Raw genomic sequence first — 20,791 nt, 5'->3', positions numbered from 1 at the left:
GCATACAATCATTTTGTCAAATTAGTATACACAAAAGGATTATAGAATTAAAAATTAACAGCTGTAAAAACAAACAGCAATTAATCAGATTAAAATGTCCAGGGGCAATGCCACTATTACTGATATTTTATCTAATTAGCAAACTATTGCTAATATTTAGACATTATATACATTGCTTGTACTAAAAAAAAATCAATATTGTGACAAGCACACTTTTTAATATTTTTAAAGTAAAATAAAAAAATATTTTAAATTCATTTATAATTTATTTATTCATATTATGTTTAATTCAAAGGAGTTCATTTCTGAGATGTCAAAATACCCCTTGATGTATTGGCCAGTTAATGGGAACAAATTCCCTCTCCTATCAATATAATGATCTTCTAATCATAAAACTTCCATGTCCCGATCAAGCAATATCTTGCACAACATTAGCTCCTGTAGAAAGACTATTTACAATTGCTGTTTTCAGACCAGAAGATTCAGACTAATTGACAAAACATTAAAATAACTATATCAAATGATTATCAAATGCAATGCTTCAACTACATATGCTTACATGAATATTTTAGACATGCATTATATAAACATGTAAAATATTGTTAAAAAAAATCGTGATGAAATGTAATGTGTAATTTAATTAATTACTTTAGTAAAGTAATTGTAATTTAATTAATTACATTTCAAAAACTGTGTAATGTGTAATTAGTGTAATTGACCATTTTTGCAATGTAATGTGTAATTTAATTAATTACATTCCAATGTAATTGACCCCAAGTCTGGATGAGATTAAGTATACATTTGTGTTATTTGTATATGGAAAACCGTAAAACACAGAAATTTTAAAGTTTGTTTTGTTTTAAAGATTTTTCGAAATTTTGATAAATGCCCCCTTTGGATACCTTAAATGAAATTCCGTTCCGTTCCGTTCCGTAAAGTACCAATAGCCCATCACCACAATGTTTGCGTAAAAAATTATCAGCTGATTATGTAATGATTAAATTTGTTTGCACTTGCAGTTTTTAAATCCTATATTTATTAAAATAAATCAAATGTCCTGAAATATTTATGTGAATTATTATCTTCCATCCATAGTTTGTCTTTACTTGTTTAGTATAAAACAAATTAATATCCATTTTTACATTTTCACACAGGTAAACTAATTTGGCTATAAATAGATCAAAGCATGTCTGTGTAGAATCTCTAATCTAAAATCGTAATTGTTATAATTTTATTTCTTTAAATAATCAATTTCAAATTTATGAAAATAATCATGATTGATAAAATAGTATTGCATAAAGTTTACGTTTTCGGAAGACTATTTTAATGTTTAGGTCATAGTTCTAGAGGCTTCTTCACAAATATGTAAACTTCTTCTTCTCTCCGTATAAGCTTCCTTTATAAGGAACACCAAGGATTATCTCCAAGTAAAAGTACTATTTACACATTAAAATATATGTATGTTATATATATTTTAAAAGTTAATATCCACCAGTATAATACACAGTAAAAGAAAACTCTTTCTATTTACACATAAAATCCGAGTGTCTTTTATAAACGTTAAAACACAACTTATACGGAATAAAAACTGTTTGTTTCAGACCGTCAACCATCCATTGCCTCAAGCAACTTTAAGCGTTTGATATACAGTTTATAACACATCTCCCTTGTTTTGGTTTCTATCATATTCATTATCTTGTCGTCTCTTAGTGTTTTTGAGAAATGCCTACAGTCTATAATTAGCCTGATGATATTTGATTTAGATTGAAAGACACTGTGCCAGACTTCAGCTGTTATATGTTGAGTAACAAATGACTTGATTGGTTGAAAGTATGTAATTCTAGTATTTGATAAAATTGGACACTCCAGGAGAAAATGAGAGATATTTTCCTCAGAAAGATTACATAGTTGGCAGACTGAAGACGGTGCTTGATTAAATTTCGCTCGATCAGAATTCAGAACAAAGGTTCCTGAAACTATTCTAGCTTTAATAATAGCTTTCCGAACTTCGGCTTTTGTCTTGTCAAATATAGTCCATACTGGATGATTTTTGCCAACAAGAAGATGTTCAGTATCCATATGTTTTAAAGTTGATTTAGATTCTGCGTCGTCCCTTAGTGTATTTTGCCAGTATGTGTTCAGATGCTTCGTCACAAGAGATTTCGTAAACAAACCAATATGGCTGCCACATGTGATTACATTTGCACACGTGAACAAAATATTTCTGACAAAAGTCAGACTTCTCTTGTCAAAAGGGATTTATATTTATATTGCAATAAATTATTCAAAAGGAGGTAAATTCAGTTTAGATTATATTTCTTATTCTATGAGCATTTAGAGTTTAATCAAAATTCTCCCAACATCAACGTAGAACCTGAGACTACTATAACACATAGTAGTCTCAGGTAGAACCTACTGCTCTTGTCAACTGAGTCTTATACACATACACGCGTAGATTGACTGGTACCCGATCATAATATAACACATATATCAAATAGCTAATGCCCGGAACGTAGTAGCGGGAACCAGGATAATACGTAGACAACATACATAACTAACGAAATTGAAAACGCTTACGGTTTCTCGTTCATAAACCGAATTCTGCTTTGAATTATAGAAAATGCAATATTAATTATCATGATCATGTTCAGTCGACCTTTCATTGTTATATCAACGTTTGAACTGATTAAAAAATCTTTAGATGTCAGATAACACTCGAAATTGACCCGACCTCTTTCCACACGGATTACAAATAATGATAGTTTGTAATCAGGTTGACTGCTTATAATGCAAAATATACATTAATAACAAGTTTTTTAAAACGAACAATACACACTGATCGTTTCTTTATTTCTCAATGTAAATGAAAGAAACAAAAACCATATCATACCATAACTAGAGGCTCCAAAGAGCCTGTGTCGCTCACCTTGGTCTATGTGAATATTAAACAAAGGACGCATTTGAATTCATGACAAAATTGTGTTTTGGTGATGGTGATGTGTTTGTACATCTTACTTTACTGAACATTATTGCTGCTTACAATCATTCTATCTATATTGAACTTGGCCTAAGAGCTTCAGTGGAAAATGTTAGTTAAAATTTACAAATTTTATGAAAATTGTTAAAAATTGACTATAAAGGGCAATAACTCCTTATGGGGTCAATTGACCATTTAGGTCATGTTGACTTATTTTTAGGTCTTACTTTGCTGTACATTGTTTCCCTTTACAGTTTATCTCTATCTATAATAATATTCAAGATAATAACAAAAAACGGCAAAATTTCCTTAAAATGACTAATTCAGGGGCAGCAACCTAACAGCAGTTTGTCCAATCCATCTGAAAATTCCATGGCAAATAGATCTTGACCTGATTAACAATTTTACTCCCTGTTAGATTTGCTCTAAATGCTTTGGTTTTTGAGTTATAAGCAAAAAACTGCATTTTACCCCTATGTTCTATTTTTAGCCATGGCGGCCATCTTCGTTGGTTGGCCGGGTCACACCACACAATTTTTAAACTAGATACCCCAATGATGATTGCGGCCAAGTTTGTTTAAATTTGGCCTGGTAGTTTCAGAGGAGGAGATTTTTGTAAAGATTATCAAGATTTACGAAAAAATGGTTAAAAATTGACTATAAAGGACAATAACTCCTAAAGTGGTCAACTGACCATTTTGGTTATGTTGACTTATTTGTAGATCTTACTTTGCTGAACATTATTGCTGTTTACAGTTTATCTCTATCTATAATAATATTCAAGATAATAACAAAAAACAGCAAAATTTCCCTAAAATTACCAATTCAGGGGCAGCAACCCAACAACAGGTTGTCCGATTCATCTGAAAATTTCAGGGCAGTTAGATCTTGACCTGATGAACATTTTCACCCCACGTCAGATTTGCTCTAAATGCTTTGGTTTTTGAGTTATAAGCCAAAAACTGCATTTTACCCCTATGTTCTATTTTTAGCCGTGGCGGCCATCTTGGTTGGTTGGCGGGGTCATGCCACACAATTTTTAAACTAGATACCCCAATGATGATTATGGCCAAGTTTGGATTAATTTGGCCCAGCAGTTTCAGAGGAGAAGATTTTTGTAAAAGTTAACGACGACGGACGCAGGACGACGGACGCCAAGTGATGAGAAAAGCTCACTTGGCCCTTCGGGCCAGGTGAGCTAAAAAGGAGAGGAGAAAAATGAACATTTCCGGATCTATTTCTGGCCAAATGACCCCCTACATAGATTTGTTGGACGTTGCGTACCTGTACCTCATGACTTGAAAGTCAGGCTTTAAAGCACTGACTTTAAAAATGCTTGTTTTGACCCTTAATTCCTAAACTTTGGCCCCATAACCCCTAAAATGAATCCAAACCTTCTACTTGTGGTTTTAACCATTGCTGTATAATTTCAGAGCAATTGAAATACTTCTACACAAGTTATTATCCTGAAACTAGAAAAATGCTTGGTTTTGGGCCCTTTAGGGTGCCTAATTCCTAATCTGTTGGGACCTTTGTCCCCAAAATCAATCCCAACCTTTCTTTTGTGGTATTGAACCTTCTGAAATTTCATGAAGATCTATTCACTTTAACTAAAGTTATTATCTGGAAACCAATGTGTCTTTGGATGACAACGACGCAGACATCATACCATTATACGATCCCAAATTTTTTTTGGGGTCGTATAAAAATTGTTTGTTTAAAAAAAAAAAACGTTACCTGATGACACTCAGCATTTCTTTGTTTACATTGAATATGACATCATAACTTAAAGAATGTCACAACTAAAATCCCTAACAACAGAACCAAAATCTGAAACGTTGTGGTATTTTCTGTTCTCTTTTTAACATGTTTGATTTAAAAAAAAAAATCATACAGACTTCGTCTCCATTTAAAGGTAATGCCTGCCTCATATTAACAAAAGAAGGCAATATGCATTTACCTTTATGTGTTTTTTTTTTCATATAATTTCCAGAGGAGATTGTCGTTCTTATCATTTTCAGAACGATTTTGTCATCATCATCAACATTTACAAATGCAAGAGCACATGAATTATTTTATCATGAAAACAAGAGAATTTTAATAGGGTTTTTATTTATAAAATCAATAAAAAAAAAAAATCAGGAAAATTTCCCGAATTTTTCATTCTACTAATGAACTCAAAATCGTTAACTTTTTTTTTCAGATCTACTTCCTGTTCCGGTTTTCTCCGCTTTTGCGCAGATATCTGTCTTGTTTGCATGAGACTTGGAAAAAATTTATATTTATCAGTCTAGTAAAATATAAGATTGGATCTCAATACAAATTCAATTTTAATAATTGTTTGATATGAAAAAACGCTACCTGATGAAAGCGTTTCTTTTGTTTACATCGAATATGACGTCATAACTTAAAGAACGTCACAGCTAATTCCCTAACAACAGAATCAAAATCGGGAATGTTATGTACGGTATTTCGGTTTCTTTTATCAACGTGATTGAATTTAAAAAATAATACATACAGACTTCGTCCCCATTCACAGGTTATGCCTGCCTCATATTAAATAAATTTCTATCAAAACTAAGACTCAAAGAACTTTTTATATTATTTATATGGGGACAAAGTCCCCAATAACAGTAAAAAAATCAATAAAAAAAAAAAAAATTGGGAATATTTTCCGGAAATTTTCATTGTACTAATGAACTCAAAATTGTTCCATTTTTTGATGTCATGTTTTGAATTCCTGCATCTGCGCAGAAATCTACAATGTACTTCCTTTTTCCGGTCTCGTTTGTTTGAAATTTTGAGTAAAATATATATTTGTCAGTCTAGTATAAAATAGGATGACGCAATACCAATTTCATTTTTAATAATTCCTTGATATAAAAAACGTTACCTGATGATAGCGTTTCCTTGTTTACATTGCATATGACGTCATAACTTAAATAACGTCACAACTAAAATCCCTAACAACAGAACCAAAGTCGGAAACGTTACGGTATTTCTGTTTCTTTTTTTTAACAATTATTTAAGTTACAAAAAAATAATTCATAGAAACTTCGTCCCCATTTACAGGTAATGCTTGCCTCATATTAATGATAAATAAATATGATTTTAAAAGGCGAACATTTGAAATTGTTCATAATTGTGTCCCGTCCTTATTATGGGGACGAAGTCCCCAATTACGGTAGAAAAATCAATAAAAAAAAAAAAAATCGGGAAAATTTCCCGAATTTTTCATTCTAGTAATGAACTCAAAATCGTTAACTTATTTTTTCAGATCTAGTTCCTGTTCCGGTTTTTCCCGCATTTGCGCAGAAATCTGTCTTGTTTGCATGAGACTTTGAAAAGAAAATTATATGTATCAGTCTAGTAAAATATAAGATTGGAACTCAATACAATTTCATTTTTAATAATTGTTTGATTTGAAAAAAAACGTTACCTGATGGAAGCGTTTCTTTTGTTTACATTGAATATGACGTCATAACTTAAACAACGTCACAGCTAAATCCCTAACCACAAAACCGAAATCGGGAACGTTACGGTATTTCCGTTTCCTTTATTTTACATGTTTGAGGTAAAAAAAATTAATACATACAGACTTCGTCCCCATTCACAGGTTATGCCTGCCTCATATTATGTTCGGTGGGGCTATGGTCTTTTACCCGAACATCATTGCGATATATAAAATTAAACTTTGTTATATCATGTATAAGTTTTGGCAATAACTCTTTATTATTGTTTGAATTGTAACTTTGTCAGGCATGTAAGGTATAATTTTTTACTTGTCCACATTAAAGCAAAAAATTGTCTGGGTGCTAAAATGTATGAGTTTGGTGAGTAGGGCATAGGATTTCTACAACCCTGTTAGCTAAGCCTAAGGCTTAAATCATGAATGTCGATTTTAAAAGCTCATTACAGCTTATGTTTGTCTATGTTTGTATACCTTGCAGATTCTAAATAAAGCTTAAATTTATAATGCATCTGAAACCTGAATAATTTACCGGGTCAACCTTATCCCAGCTATTGTACTTTCCAACAAAATCAAGACCATATACATGACCACAAACAGACGTCATTTTGAAAAACACGTTTTCTCCCGTTGGAGGAAAAACACCTCTGTATTCATGGACAGAACAAGCTCCATTTGACCCTTTTCTACTGTTCATCTGCCCATTGGATAAAAGCTTAGCAATCGACTGGGCTAGAGACGGTTTCTCAGCAACCATCAGAACGGTCTTCATGTTGACGTTTTAAATATACTTCTCTGGCACTAGAAAAAAACAAATATTCTTCATTTATCAAGTGTCAAACTTTTAACTGATGGGCGCTGACATATTGAATTACAAAATAACGTGGCGAATCTCGTCTAGGACGATAGACCTAAAATAAATCTGACTTATCCGTGCAAGGATTATTTGGTCCGTAAAGATAAGGTAGGCACTTAAAGTTAACCATCGAGAGACGTTAACCACCGAGAGTTGGTTTTTAGACCCGCCCAGTGCACCTAAGCACGCCTACTTTTGGAGCTCTTTAGTATGAAGATAAGAAAAATATACGAAATTACGGAACTGTATACCCTGTTTTATCCTTGTTGTTGGTGTTTCTTGCGCATGCGCACAAAGCACGGTGATAGTTACGGTTACTGACTCAGGAACCTTGTATATTATATACGTTTTAATAAACTGGATCCTTGTTGTGTTCAGTTATCGATACACTACGATGGAATTACGGACCAGTTTAACATAAACATGGTAAATTGATAGACAGCTGATAATCATAATTGATTAAGAAATAACCTGGAAGAAGAAATGAGTTAACTATTGATTACAACAGAGACGAGAATGCCATCGTGTTTGTTCTGCTAAAAAAAGCAGGAACATTGGAGTTTATGGTTAGATTTTAAATATTTATTGTCTCCAAACTGGGTAAATTTGATATAGTAACACCACCCCCCCCCCCCTTTTTTTTTTAAATAACTCGAGAACCACACATCTCGCTCGCTTAACAAAGTAACAATAAGAAATAATTATTGTTAGTTTCAAGAATAATTAATCGTCAAAACTTATCCCCTCCCCGACATCAAAGGAAGTTAAATGTATTATCCCAAAATTAGACCAAATTTTTATGATATAAGGACGTCTTGACAGGCTATTATTTTATTTTGTTTTGTTGGTTTTTTTTTTGCTTTGACGTCTTCCTCCTGTATGAAAAAAAACCATAATAGACCCCCCCCCCCCCCCCCCCCCCCATTTTTCCCCATAATATAGCTTTTTAAGAAGTCATAATTATTTGGACTACCCCTGAATATATTTCAGACAGACTCTTCTCTAAAAAAATGTAAACATGATTTGAGAGAAATCTTTGGAATAGTTTTTTAAATGATTTAATTATTATGTCATGTATATAATTGACATTAACATAGTTATAAACTGAGACTACTAGTATAACACATAGTGTTATAGTAGTCTCAGCTATAAACTTTCCATTGTATTGACCAATATGACTAACTCATATGCTCTTTCCCATAAATGTCACAATATCAATATATTACAGTAAAACTGATAGTTTGATGACATTGTTTAAGACTATTGACCTCAGGTCAGCCTAAACTGAGTTTAAAACTGTAATTTATTCATTAAAACAGTTCAAGACATGTACCTTCTGAAATGTGATTGCATCAAAATTAAACCTAAGGCATAACATACTTAGTGTGCAGGAAGTGCCACCAAATAAATACTGATTTGTAAAATTAGATGATGATATTTGTGAAGTCAAAGATATTATAGCTAGTTATAACTGGTTTTAGATATAAATCTGAGTAAAAGGTTGATTTATATGTGCTCTTTCATGTTTAGATTATAATTTAAATTTAATCTTTTGAAGTTTTTTTTTATAATATTAAGACATTAAAATCACAATTATTTATTTATACACAAAAAAATAATTTTTGTCCTTTTTTAGTTGAATGACTGTACACAAACATTATACACACATAATTTTGATAATTCTGTAATGTTTTTTTTTCTATAGCCCCAGAATGTGACAAAAGACTTATTAATCCAGATTTACAAAAAATAGAAATAGTTCAGCTACCATAAGACTGCTATGACAAAAATTTTGCAGTTTCCAGAATTTGAGGTAGAGTATAGTTAGGAATAGTTTGATTATGCAGATGCTTAGTTTGCCATAAACAATTATGCCCTTGATACAAAAGCAGAGGAAACAAAAAAGTATGAAAATAGTTGAAAAAAGTAATCATTATTACCTAGTCATATACTGTAAACAGAAAAAGAGAAAAGCACTGGTTATGATTTGGTATTTTTAATAGCATTATCATTTGTCCATAACTTGGAATATATACTGGATTGAGCTTGACATTTATTTAATATCATTGACACATGGTTGCAAGAAATGAAAGATGGTAATTTAAACCTAGCAATTTTATTAAGATTTAAAAAAAAAGCTTTTGATTTGGTAGAATATGACTTTCTTTGTTTAAAGCTCGACATGTATGGATTTAGTGAGACTACTGTTAGTTTTTTTTAAGTCGTACCTGAATAACAAAAGGTATACATTTGTAATGTTAACTCTGAACAACAACATGTAAAATTTGGTGTTCCCCAATGTTCTATACCTTGTCCTCTATTGTTTGTGCTATTTATAAATGACCTTCCCTTATGCATTAAAAATTGTGAAACAGACCTATATCGTTGTATATGCTGATGACACCACTATTCATAAATCAGGGGGAAACATCTAGAAAATATAAATGATGATGTTCAAGAAGATTTGTACAGGGTTGAAGAGTGGTGTAAAATGAATAACATGTTCATAGATGCAAATGAAACAAAATCTTTGATTACTGGAACAAAGCAGAAACTATTCAGACTTTTCAACCAAACTTGATAATAAATTAAAGTATTACAAAATTCTTCATGTGAAAAAATATTAGTTTCAAAATTGACAGCCCACTAAGTAACTGTAGAAATCAAATTGACCAAGGTTGTGCTAATATATCATCCAGAATATACCATCTTTCTTAAATACATTTTTTTTTATATAACTGCAAGAAAACATAATACAATGGGTGTTCTGCCCCTAATTGACTACTGTTGTATTATTTGGGATGATTGTAAAAATTGAGGGATAACAAGAATTTTAAAAATCCAAAAAAGGGCAGCATGATAAATTCTAGATGCAGATCCGTTATCCCTCTTGGTATATAGGAGCACTATATTCTATGTTAACCTCCGCCAGTAGGTATAAACAAATACTGTTGATAGACGGTATATAGGAGCACTATATTCCATGTTAACCACCGACGGTAGGTATAGACAAATACTGGTGATAGACGGTATATAGGAGCACTAAATTGTATGTTGATAGACGGTATATAGGAGCACTACATGTATATTGTATGTTAACTACCGACACTAGGTATAGACAAATACTGTTGATAGACGGTATATGGGAGCACTATATTGTATGTTAACCACCGACGGTAGGTATAGACAAATACTGGTGATAGACGGTATATAGGAGCACTATATTGTATGTTAACCACTGACGGTAGGTATAGCAAATACTGTTGATAGACGGTATATAGGAGCACTATATCTTATGTTAACCACCGACGGTAGGTATAGACAAATACTGGTGATAGACGGTATATAGGAGCCACTACCGACAGTAGGTATAGACAAATACTGTTGATAGACGGTATCAAAGAGCACTATATTGTATGTTAACCAGCGACGGTAGGTATAGACAAATACTGTTGATAAACGGTATATAGGAGCACTATATTGTATGTTAACTACCAACAGTAGGTATAGACAAATACTGTTGATAGACGGTATATAGGAGCACTATATTGTATGTTAACCATCGACGGTAGGTATAGACAAATACTGTTGATAGATGGTATATAGGAGCACTATATTGTATGTTAACTACCGACGGTAGGTATAGACAAATACTGTTGATAGACAGTATATAGGAGCACTATATTATATGTTAACTACCGACAGTAGGTATAGACACATACTGTTGATACACGGTATATAGGAGCACTATATTGTATGTTAACTACCGACGGTAGGTATAGACAAATACTGTTGATAGACGGTATATTGGAGCACTATATTGTATGTTAACCACCGACGGTAGGTATAGACATATACTGTTGATAGATGGTATATAGGAGCACTATATTGTATGTTAACTACCGACAGTAGGTATAGACAAATACTGTTGATAGACGGTTTATGGGAGCACTATATTGTATGTTAACCACCGACGGTAGGTATAGACAAATTCTGTTGATAGACGGTATATAGGAGCACTATATTGTATGTTAACCACCGACGGTAGGTATAGACAAATACTGTTGATAGACGGTAAAAAGGAGCACTATATTGTATGTTAACTACCGACGGTAGGTATAGACAAATACTGTTGATAGACGGTATATAGGAGCACTATATTGTATGTTAACTACCGACGGTAGGTATAGACAAATACTGTTGAAAGACAGTATATAGGAGCACTATATTGTATGTTAACTACCGACAGTAGGTATAGACACATACTGTTGATACACGGTATATAGGAGCACTATATTGTATGTTAACTACCGACGGTAGGTATAGACAAATACTGTTGATAGACGGTATATAGGTGCACTGTATTGCATGTTAACCACCGACGGTTGGTATAGAAAGAGGTTAGAAACATAGTGTTGATAGACGGTATATAGGAGCACTATATTGCATGTTAACCACCGATGGTAGGTTTAGAAAAATACTGATAATAGACGGTATATAGGTGCACTGTATTATATGTTAACCACCGACGGTAGGTAGAGAAAAATAGTATTGATAGACGGTATATAGGAGTACTATAATGCTTGTTAACCACCGATGGTAGGTATAGACAGGTACTGTTGATATACGGTATATAGGAGTACTGTATGGCATGTTAACCACCGACGGTAGGTACAGACAAATACTGTTGATTGACGATATATAGGAGTACTGTATGGCATGTTAACTACCAACGGTAGGTATAGACAAATACTGTTGATAGATAGTATATAGGAGGACTATATTGCATGTTAACCACCGACGGTAGGTATAGACAAATACTGTTGATAGACGGTATATAGGAGCACTATATTGTATGTTAACTACCAACAGTAGGTATAGACTAAAACTCTTGATAGACGGTATATAGGAGCACTATATTGTATGTTAACCACCGACAGTAGGTATAGACAAATACTGTTGATAGACGGTATATAGGAGCACTATATTGTATGTTAACTACCAACAGTAGGTAAAGACTAAAACTCTTGATAGACGGTATATGTAATAGCACTATATCGTATGTTAATCACCGACGGTAGGTATAGACAAATACTGTTGATAGATGGTATATAGGAGCACTATATTGTATGTTAACTACCGACGGTGGGTATAGACAAATACTGTTGATAGACGGTATATGGGAGCACTATGTTGTATGTTAACCACCGAGTCACCGACGGTAGGTATAGACAAATACTGTTGATAGACGGTATATACATTGTAGGAGCACTATATTGTATGTTAACCACCGACGGTAGGTATAGACAAATACTGTTGATAGATGGTATATAGGAGCATTATATTGTATGTTAACCACCGACGGTAGGTATAGACATTTACTGTTGATAGATGGTATATAGGATCACTATATTGTATGTTAACTACCGACAGTAGGTACATGTATAGACAAATACTGTTGATAGACGGTATATAGGAGCATTATATGTATGTTAACCACCGACGGTAGGTATAGACATTTACTGTTGATAGATGGTATATAGGATCACTATATTGTATGTTAACTACCGACAGTAGGTATAGACAAATACTGTTGATAGACGGTTTATGGGAGCACTATATTGTATGTTAACCACCGACGGTAGGTATAGACAAATACTGTTGATAGATGGTATATAGGAGCACTATATTGTATGTTAACTACCGACGGTAGGTATAGACAAATACTGTTGATAGATGGTATATAGGAGCACTATATTGTATGTTAACTACCGACAGTAGGTATAGACAAATACTGTTGATAGACGGTTTATGGGAGCACTATATTGTATGTTAACCACCGACGGTAGGTATAGACAAATTCTGTTGATAGACGGTATATAGGAGCACTATATTGTATGTTAACCACCGACGGTAAGTATAGACAAATACTGTTGATAGATGGTATATAGGAGCACTATATTGTATGTTAACTACCGACGGTAGGTATAGACAAATACTGTTGATAGATGGTATATAGGAGCACTATATTGTATGTTAACTACCGACAGTAGGTATAGACAAATACTGTTGATAGACGGTTTGTGGGAGCACTATATTGTATGTTAACCACCGACGGTAGGTATAGACAAATTCTGTTGATAGACGGTAAAAAGGAGCACTATATTGTATGTTAACTACCGACGGTAGGTATAGACAAATACTGTTGATAGACGGTATATAGGAGCACTATATTGTATGTTAACTACCGACGGTAGGTATAGACAAATACTGTTGAAAGACAGTATATAGGAGCACTATATTGTATGTTAACTACCGACAGTAGGTATAGACACATACTGTTGATACACGGTATATAGGAGCACTATATTGTATGTTAACTACCGACGGTAGGTATAGACAAATACTGTTGATAGACGGTATATAGGTGCACTGTATTGCATGTTAACCACCGACGGTTGGTATAGAAAGAGGTTAGAAACATAGTGTTGATAGACGGTATATAGGAGCACTATATTGCATGTTAACCACCGATGGTAGGTTTAGAAAAATACTGATAATAGACGGTATATAGGTGCACTGTATTATATGTTAACCACCGACGGTAGGTAGAGAAAAATAGTATTGATAGACGGTATATAGGAGTACTATAATGCTTGTTAACCACCGATGGTAGGTATAGACAGGTACTGTTGATATACGGTATATAGGAGTACTGTATGGCATGTTAACCACCGACGGTAGGTACAGACAAATACTGTTGATTGACGATATATAGGAGTACTGTATGGCATGTTAACTACCAACGGTAGGTATAGACAAATACTGTTGATAGATAGTATATAGGAGGACTATATTGCATGTTAACCACCGACGGTAGGTATAGACAAATACTGTTGATAGACGGTATATAGGAGCACTATATTGTATGTTAACTACCAACAGTAGGTATAGACTAAAACTCTTGATAGACGGTATATAGGAGCACTATATTGTATGTTAACCACCGACAGTAGGTATAGACAAATACTGTTGATAGACGGTATATAGGAGCACTATATTGTATGTTAACTACCAACAGTAGGTAAAGACTAAAACTCTTGATAGACGGTATATGTAATAGCACTATATCGTATGTTAATCACCGACGGTAGGTATAGACAAATACTGTTGATAGATGGTATATAGGAGCACTATATTGTATGTTAACTACCGACGGTGGGTATAGACAAATACTGTTGATAGACGGTATATGGGAGCACTATGTTGTATGTTAACCACCGAGTCACCGACGGTAGGTATAGACAAATACTGTTGATAGACGGTATATACATTGTAGGAGCACTATATTGTATGTTAACCACCGACGGTAGGTATAGACAAATACTGTTGATAGATGGTATATAGGAGCATTATATTGTATGTTAACCACCGACGGTAGGTATAGACATTTACTGTTGATAGATGGTATATAGGATCACTATATTGTATGTTAACTACCGACAGTAGGTACATGTATAGACAAATACTGTTGATAGACGGTATATAGGAGCATTATATTGTATGTTAACCACCGACGGTAGGTATAGACATTTACTGTTGATAGATGGTATATAGGATCACTATATTGTATGTTAACTACCGACAGTAGGTATAGACAAATACTGTTGATAGACGGTTTATGGGAGCACTATATTGTATGTTAACCACCGACGGTAGGTATAGACAAATACTGTTGATAGATGGTATATAGGAGCACTATATTGTATGTTAACTACCGACGGTAGGTATAGACAAATACTGTTGATAGATGGTATATAGGAGCACTATATTGTATGTTAACTACCGACAGTAGGTATAGACAAATACTGTTGATAGACGGTTTATGGGAGCACTATATTGTATGTTAACCACCGACGGTAGGTATAGACAAATTCTGTTGATAGACGGTATATAGGAGCACTATATTGTATGTTAACCACCGACGGTAAGTATAGACAAATACTGTTGATAGATGGTATATAGGAGCACTATATTGTATGTTAACTACCGACGGTAGGTATAGACAAATACTGTTGATAGATGGTATATAGGAGCACTATATTGTATGTTAACTACCGACAGTAGGTATAGACAAATACTGTTGATAGACGGTTTGTGGGAGCACTATATTGTATGTTAACCACCGACGGTAGGTATAGACAAATTCTGTTGATAGACGGTATATAGGAGCACTATATTGTATGTTAACCACCGACGGTAAGTATAGACAAATACTGTTGATAGATGGTATATAGGAGCACTATATTGTATGTTAACTACCGACGGTAGGTATAGACAAATACTGTTGATAGATGGTATATAGGAGCACTATATTGTATGTTAACTACCGACAGTAGGTATAGACAAATACTGTTGATAGACGGTTTATGGGAGCACTATATTGTATGTTAACCACCGACGGTACGTATAGACAAATTCTGTTGATAGACGGTATATAGGAGCACTATATTGTATGTTAACCACCGCCAGTAGGTATAGACAAATACTGTTGATAGACGGTATATAGGAGCACTATATTGTATGTTAACTACCAACAGTAGGTAAAGACTAAAACTCTTGATAGACTGTATATGTAATAGCACTATATCGTATGTTAATCACCGACGGTAGGTATAGACAAATACTGTTGATAGATGGTATATAGGAGCACTATATTGTATGTTAACTACCGACGGTAGGTATAGACAAATACTGTTGATAGACAGTATATAGGAGCACTATATTGTATGTTAACTACCGACAGTAGGTATAGACACATACTGTTGATACACGGTATATAGGAGCACTATATTGTATGTTAACTACCGACGGTAGGTATAGACAAATACTGTTGATAGACGGTATATAGAAGCACTATATTGTATGTTAACTACCGACAGTAGGTATAGACAAATACTGTTGATAGACGGTTTATGGGAGCACTATATTGTATGTTAACCACCGACGGTAGGTATAGACAAATTCTGTTGATAGACGGTATATAGGAGCACTATATTGTATGTTAACCACCGCCAGTAGGTATAGACAAATACTGTTGATAGACGGTATATAGGAGCACTATATTGTATGTTAACTACCAACAGTAGGTAAAGACTAAAACTCTTGATAGACGGTATATGTAATAGCACTATATCGTATGTTAATCACCGACGGTAGGTATAGACAAATACTGTTGATAGATGGTATATAGGAGCACTATATTGTATGTTAACTACCGACGGTAGGTATAGACAAATACTGTTGATAGACAGTATATAGGAGCACTATATTGTATGTTAACTACCGACAGTAGGTATAGACACATACTGTTGATACACGGTATATATGAGCACTATATTGTATGTTAACTACCGACGGTAGGTATAGACAAATACTGTTAATAGACTGTATATGGGAGCACTATATTGTATGTTAACCACCGACGGTAGGTATAGACATATACTGTTGATAGATGGTATATAGGCGCACTATATTGTATGTTAACTACCGACAGTAGGTATAGACAAATACTGTTGATAGACGGTTTATGGGAGCACTATATTGTATGTTAACCACCGACGGTAGGTATAGACAAATACTGTTGATAGACGGTATATAGGAGCACTTTATTGCATGTTAACCACCGACGGTAGGTATAGACAAATACTGTTGATGGGCGGTGCAAAAGAGTACTATATCGTATGTTAACCACTGACGGTAGGTATAGACAAATACTGTTGATAGACGGTTTATGGGAGCACTATATTGTATGTTAACCACCGACGGTAGGTATAGACAAATTCTGTTGATAGACGGTATATAGGAGCACTATATTGTATGTTAACCACCGCCAGTAGGTATAGACAAATACTGTTGATAGACGGTATATAGGAGCACTATATTGTATGTTAACTACCAACAGTAGGTAAAGACTAAAACTCTTGATAGACTGTATATGTAATAGCACTATATCGTATGTTAATCACCGACGGTAGGTATAGACAAATACTGTTGATAGATGGTATATAGGAGCACTATATTGTATGTTAACTACCGACGGTAGGTATAGACAAATACTGTTGATAGACAGTATATAGGAGCACTATATTGTATGTTAACTACCGACAGTAGGTATAGACACATACTGTTGATACACGGTATATAGGAGCACTATATTGTATGTTAACTACCGACGGTAGGTATAGACAAATACTGTTGATAGACGGTATATAGAAGCACTATATTGTATGTTAACTACCGACAGTAGGTATAGACAAATACTGTTGATAGACGGTTTATGGGAGCACTATATTGTATGTTAACCACCGACGGTAGGTATAGACAAATTCTGTTGATAGACGGTATATAGGAGCACTATATTGTATGTTAACCACCGCCAGTAGGTATAGACAAATACTGTTGATAGACGGTATATAGGAGCACTATATTGTATGTTAACTACCAACAGTAGGTAAAGACTAAAACTCTTGATAGACGGTATATGTAATAGCACTATATCGTATGTTAATCACCGACGGTAGGTATAGACAAATACTGTTGATAGATGGTATATAGGAGCACTATATTGTATGTTAACTACCGACGGTAGGTATAGACAAATACTGTTGATAGACAGTATATAGGAGCACTATATTGTATGTTAACTACCGACAGTAGGTATAGACACATACTGTTGATACACGGTATATATGAGCACTATATTGTATGTTAACTACCGACGGTAGGTATAGACAAATACTGTTAATAGACTGTATATGGGAGCACTATATTGTATGTTAACCACCGACGGTAGGTATAGACATATACTGTTGATAGATGGTATATAGGCGCACTATATTGTATGTTAACTACCGACAGTAGGTATAGACAAATACTGTTGATAGACGGTTTATGGGAGCACTATATTGTATGTTAACCACCGACGGTAGGTATAGACAAATACTGTTGATAGACGGTATATAGGAGCACTTTATTGCATGTTAACCACCGACGGTAGGTATAGACAAATACTGTTGATAGACGGTTTATGGGAGCACTATATTGTATGTTAACCACCGACGGTAGGTATAGACAAATACTGTTGATAGACGGTATATAGGAGCACTTTATTGCATGTTAACCACCGACGGTAGGTATAGACAAATACTGTTGATGGGCGGTGCAAAAGAGTACTATATCGTATGTTAACCACTGACGGTAGGTATAGACAAATACTGTTGATAGACGGTTTATGGGAGCACTATATTGTATGTTAACCACCGACGGTAGGTATAGACAAATTCTGTTGATAGACGGTATATAGGAGCACTATATTGTATGTTAACCACCGCCAGTAGGTATAGACAAATACTGTTGATAGACGGTATATAGGAGCACTATATTGTATGTTAACTACCAACAGTAGGTAAAGACTAAAACTCTTGATAGACGGTATATGTAATAGCACTATATCGTATGTTAATCACCGACGGTAGGTATAGACAAATACTGTTGATAGATGGTATATAGGAGCACTATATTGTATGTTAACTACCGACGGTAGGTATAGACAAATACTGTTGATAGACAGTATATAGGAGCACTATATTGTATGTTAACTACCGACAGTAGGTATAGACACATACTGTTGATACACGGTATATATGAGCACTATATTGTATGTTAACTACCGACGGTAGGTATAGACAAATACTGTTAATAGACTGTATATGGGAGCACTATATTGTATGTTAACCACCGACGGTAGGTATAGACATATACTGTTGATAGATGGTATATAGGCGCACTATATTGTATGTTAACTACCGACAGTAGGTATAGACAAATACTGTTGATAGACGGTTTATGGGAGCACTATATTGTATGTTGACCACCGACGGTAGGTATAGACAAATACTGTTGATAGACGGTATATAGGAGCACTTTATTGCATGTTAACCACCGACGGTAGGTATAGACAAATACTGTTGATGGGCGGTGCAAAAGAGTACTATATCGTATGTTAACCACTGACGGTAGGTATAGACAAATACTGTTGATAGACGGTACTATATAGGAGGACTGTATTGTATGTTAACCACCGACGGTAGGTATAGACAAATACTGTTGATATACGGTATATAGGAGTATTGTATTTTATGTCAAACATCGACGATAGGTATGGACAAAATCCGACAAATACTGTATACAGACAGTGTATAGAAGAACTGTATTGTATGGTAAACACTGACGGTTGGTATGGACAATTTCTGTATCATGCATCAATTGTAAATAAAAGTATCATGTAAGTGACACAAGCTCATTGAAGCCTCTAGTGTTGATATTATTAATGTGGAGATCTGGTCTAATTTATCATTTTCTCTATTACATGCATGATAACTGCAACAATTGAATTGAAATAAAAGTGATAATATTTCTGTTGTAGGTTATCAAGATTTAGTGTTTCCATACAAGTGACAAAGATTGAAGAACAAAAACATCTCAAACTTTACAGGACAGAGTAGACTTTTTTCACTGTGCTTAGTTTTGTCTTTATGTCTAAATTATGATACCTTTGAAAAAACCAATAAAATATGGAATAACATTTATTTCTATCTTATAAAGTGGAGTGAAGAAATAAGGGGTCATTGAAAACATAAGAATATATTGCTATCATATATGCAGATCAGCAGCCCATACATTTGCTATAGCACATAAATATGGGACCAATAATTTCAAGTTGCCTTTTAAAAAAGACCTTATTAATGTTATGCGAGATACCACCAAAGACCACTAGGTGTTGATCAAATGATATTGTAAATAAGAGGGTTGTCCAAAATATTTCCAACAGCTGTTTGATATACACTACCTTAATCAAACCACAATGGTAAAAAAACAGTTTTGGTCAGTCTTAAAAGAAGCAAATATAATTTAGAAAAAGTGCAAGCTGTTGATAAAAACTACAAATAACTACCAGTCCTAAATGTGGGTGGAGATTACCATTTAGCACAAATGAGTTTCTGGACTAAAGAAAGTAATTTCGGTACAAACCGATTATACCCTTTCAAAAACTATGTGTAGTCCCTTTTATAAAAGTGGCAGATTATCTTTCTATCTAGAGTATCTATGACAACTAACTGCTGTTCCTAGTGACGTTAGTCTTTGGTTTTTGAAAAGATTGGATATATTGTCACAATTCTTTTCTAAGGTACCGGTCTGATAAACAGGAAGTAGCCAGATTAGCTACTAAATATATGCACACTGAAATATAGTCCCTTAAAATTCCCATGGCTGTGTACATGTTCAGATACGAACTATGAAAATTTTGTTTATATCTTTAGAGAAGTAAAATCAAGTATGTATGTCTTTAGTTTTGTCAAATTGCTGTCTTGTTTTGTCCTGTTATTAGGTAACAGTACTGATACAATACTGTAAAAATACGGAGATG

General features: G+C 34.0%; 1 protein-coding gene and 1 long non-coding RNA gene across 2 annotated transcripts in view; one reads left to right on the top strand and one right to left on the bottom strand.

Moving 5' to 3' along the window:
* Nucleotides 1-7,283, bottom strand: part of LOC143082084 (DNA topoisomerase 3-beta-1-like) — a 77,906-nt gene extending 70,623 nt beyond the window's left edge. Inside the window, exon 1 of the mRNA XM_076257629.1 lies at nt 6,979-7,283. Within this exon, the coding sequence (XP_076113744.1) occupies nt 6,979-7,218 (240 nt within the window). The 5' untranslated portion in view covers nt 7,219-7,283. The remainder of the gene's footprint in view (nt 1-6,978) is intronic.
* A 385-nt stretch (nt 7,284-7,668) lies between these two features.
* LOC143082082 (uncharacterized) lies at nt 7,669-19,952 on the top strand. Its single transcript, XR_012980268.1, has 3 exons — nt 7,669-7,868; nt 9,008-9,115; nt 19,790-19,952. It is a non-coding gene; the product is annotated as an uncharacterized LOC143082082 (long non-coding RNA).
* The last annotated feature ends 839 nt before the right edge of the window (nt 19,953-20,791 follow it).

Source organism: Mytilus galloprovincialis, chromosome 7 (genome assembly GCF_965363235.1).
Source record: "Mytilus galloprovincialis chromosome 7, xbMytGall1.hap1.1, whole genome shotgun sequence".
NCBI classification, from domain to species: Eukaryota; Metazoa; Mollusca; class Bivalvia; order Mytilida; family Mytilidae; genus Mytilus; species Mytilus galloprovincialis.
The sequence above is the reverse complement of the archived record's forward strand: the minus strand, read 5'-3'. Positions and strand labels throughout refer to the sequence as shown.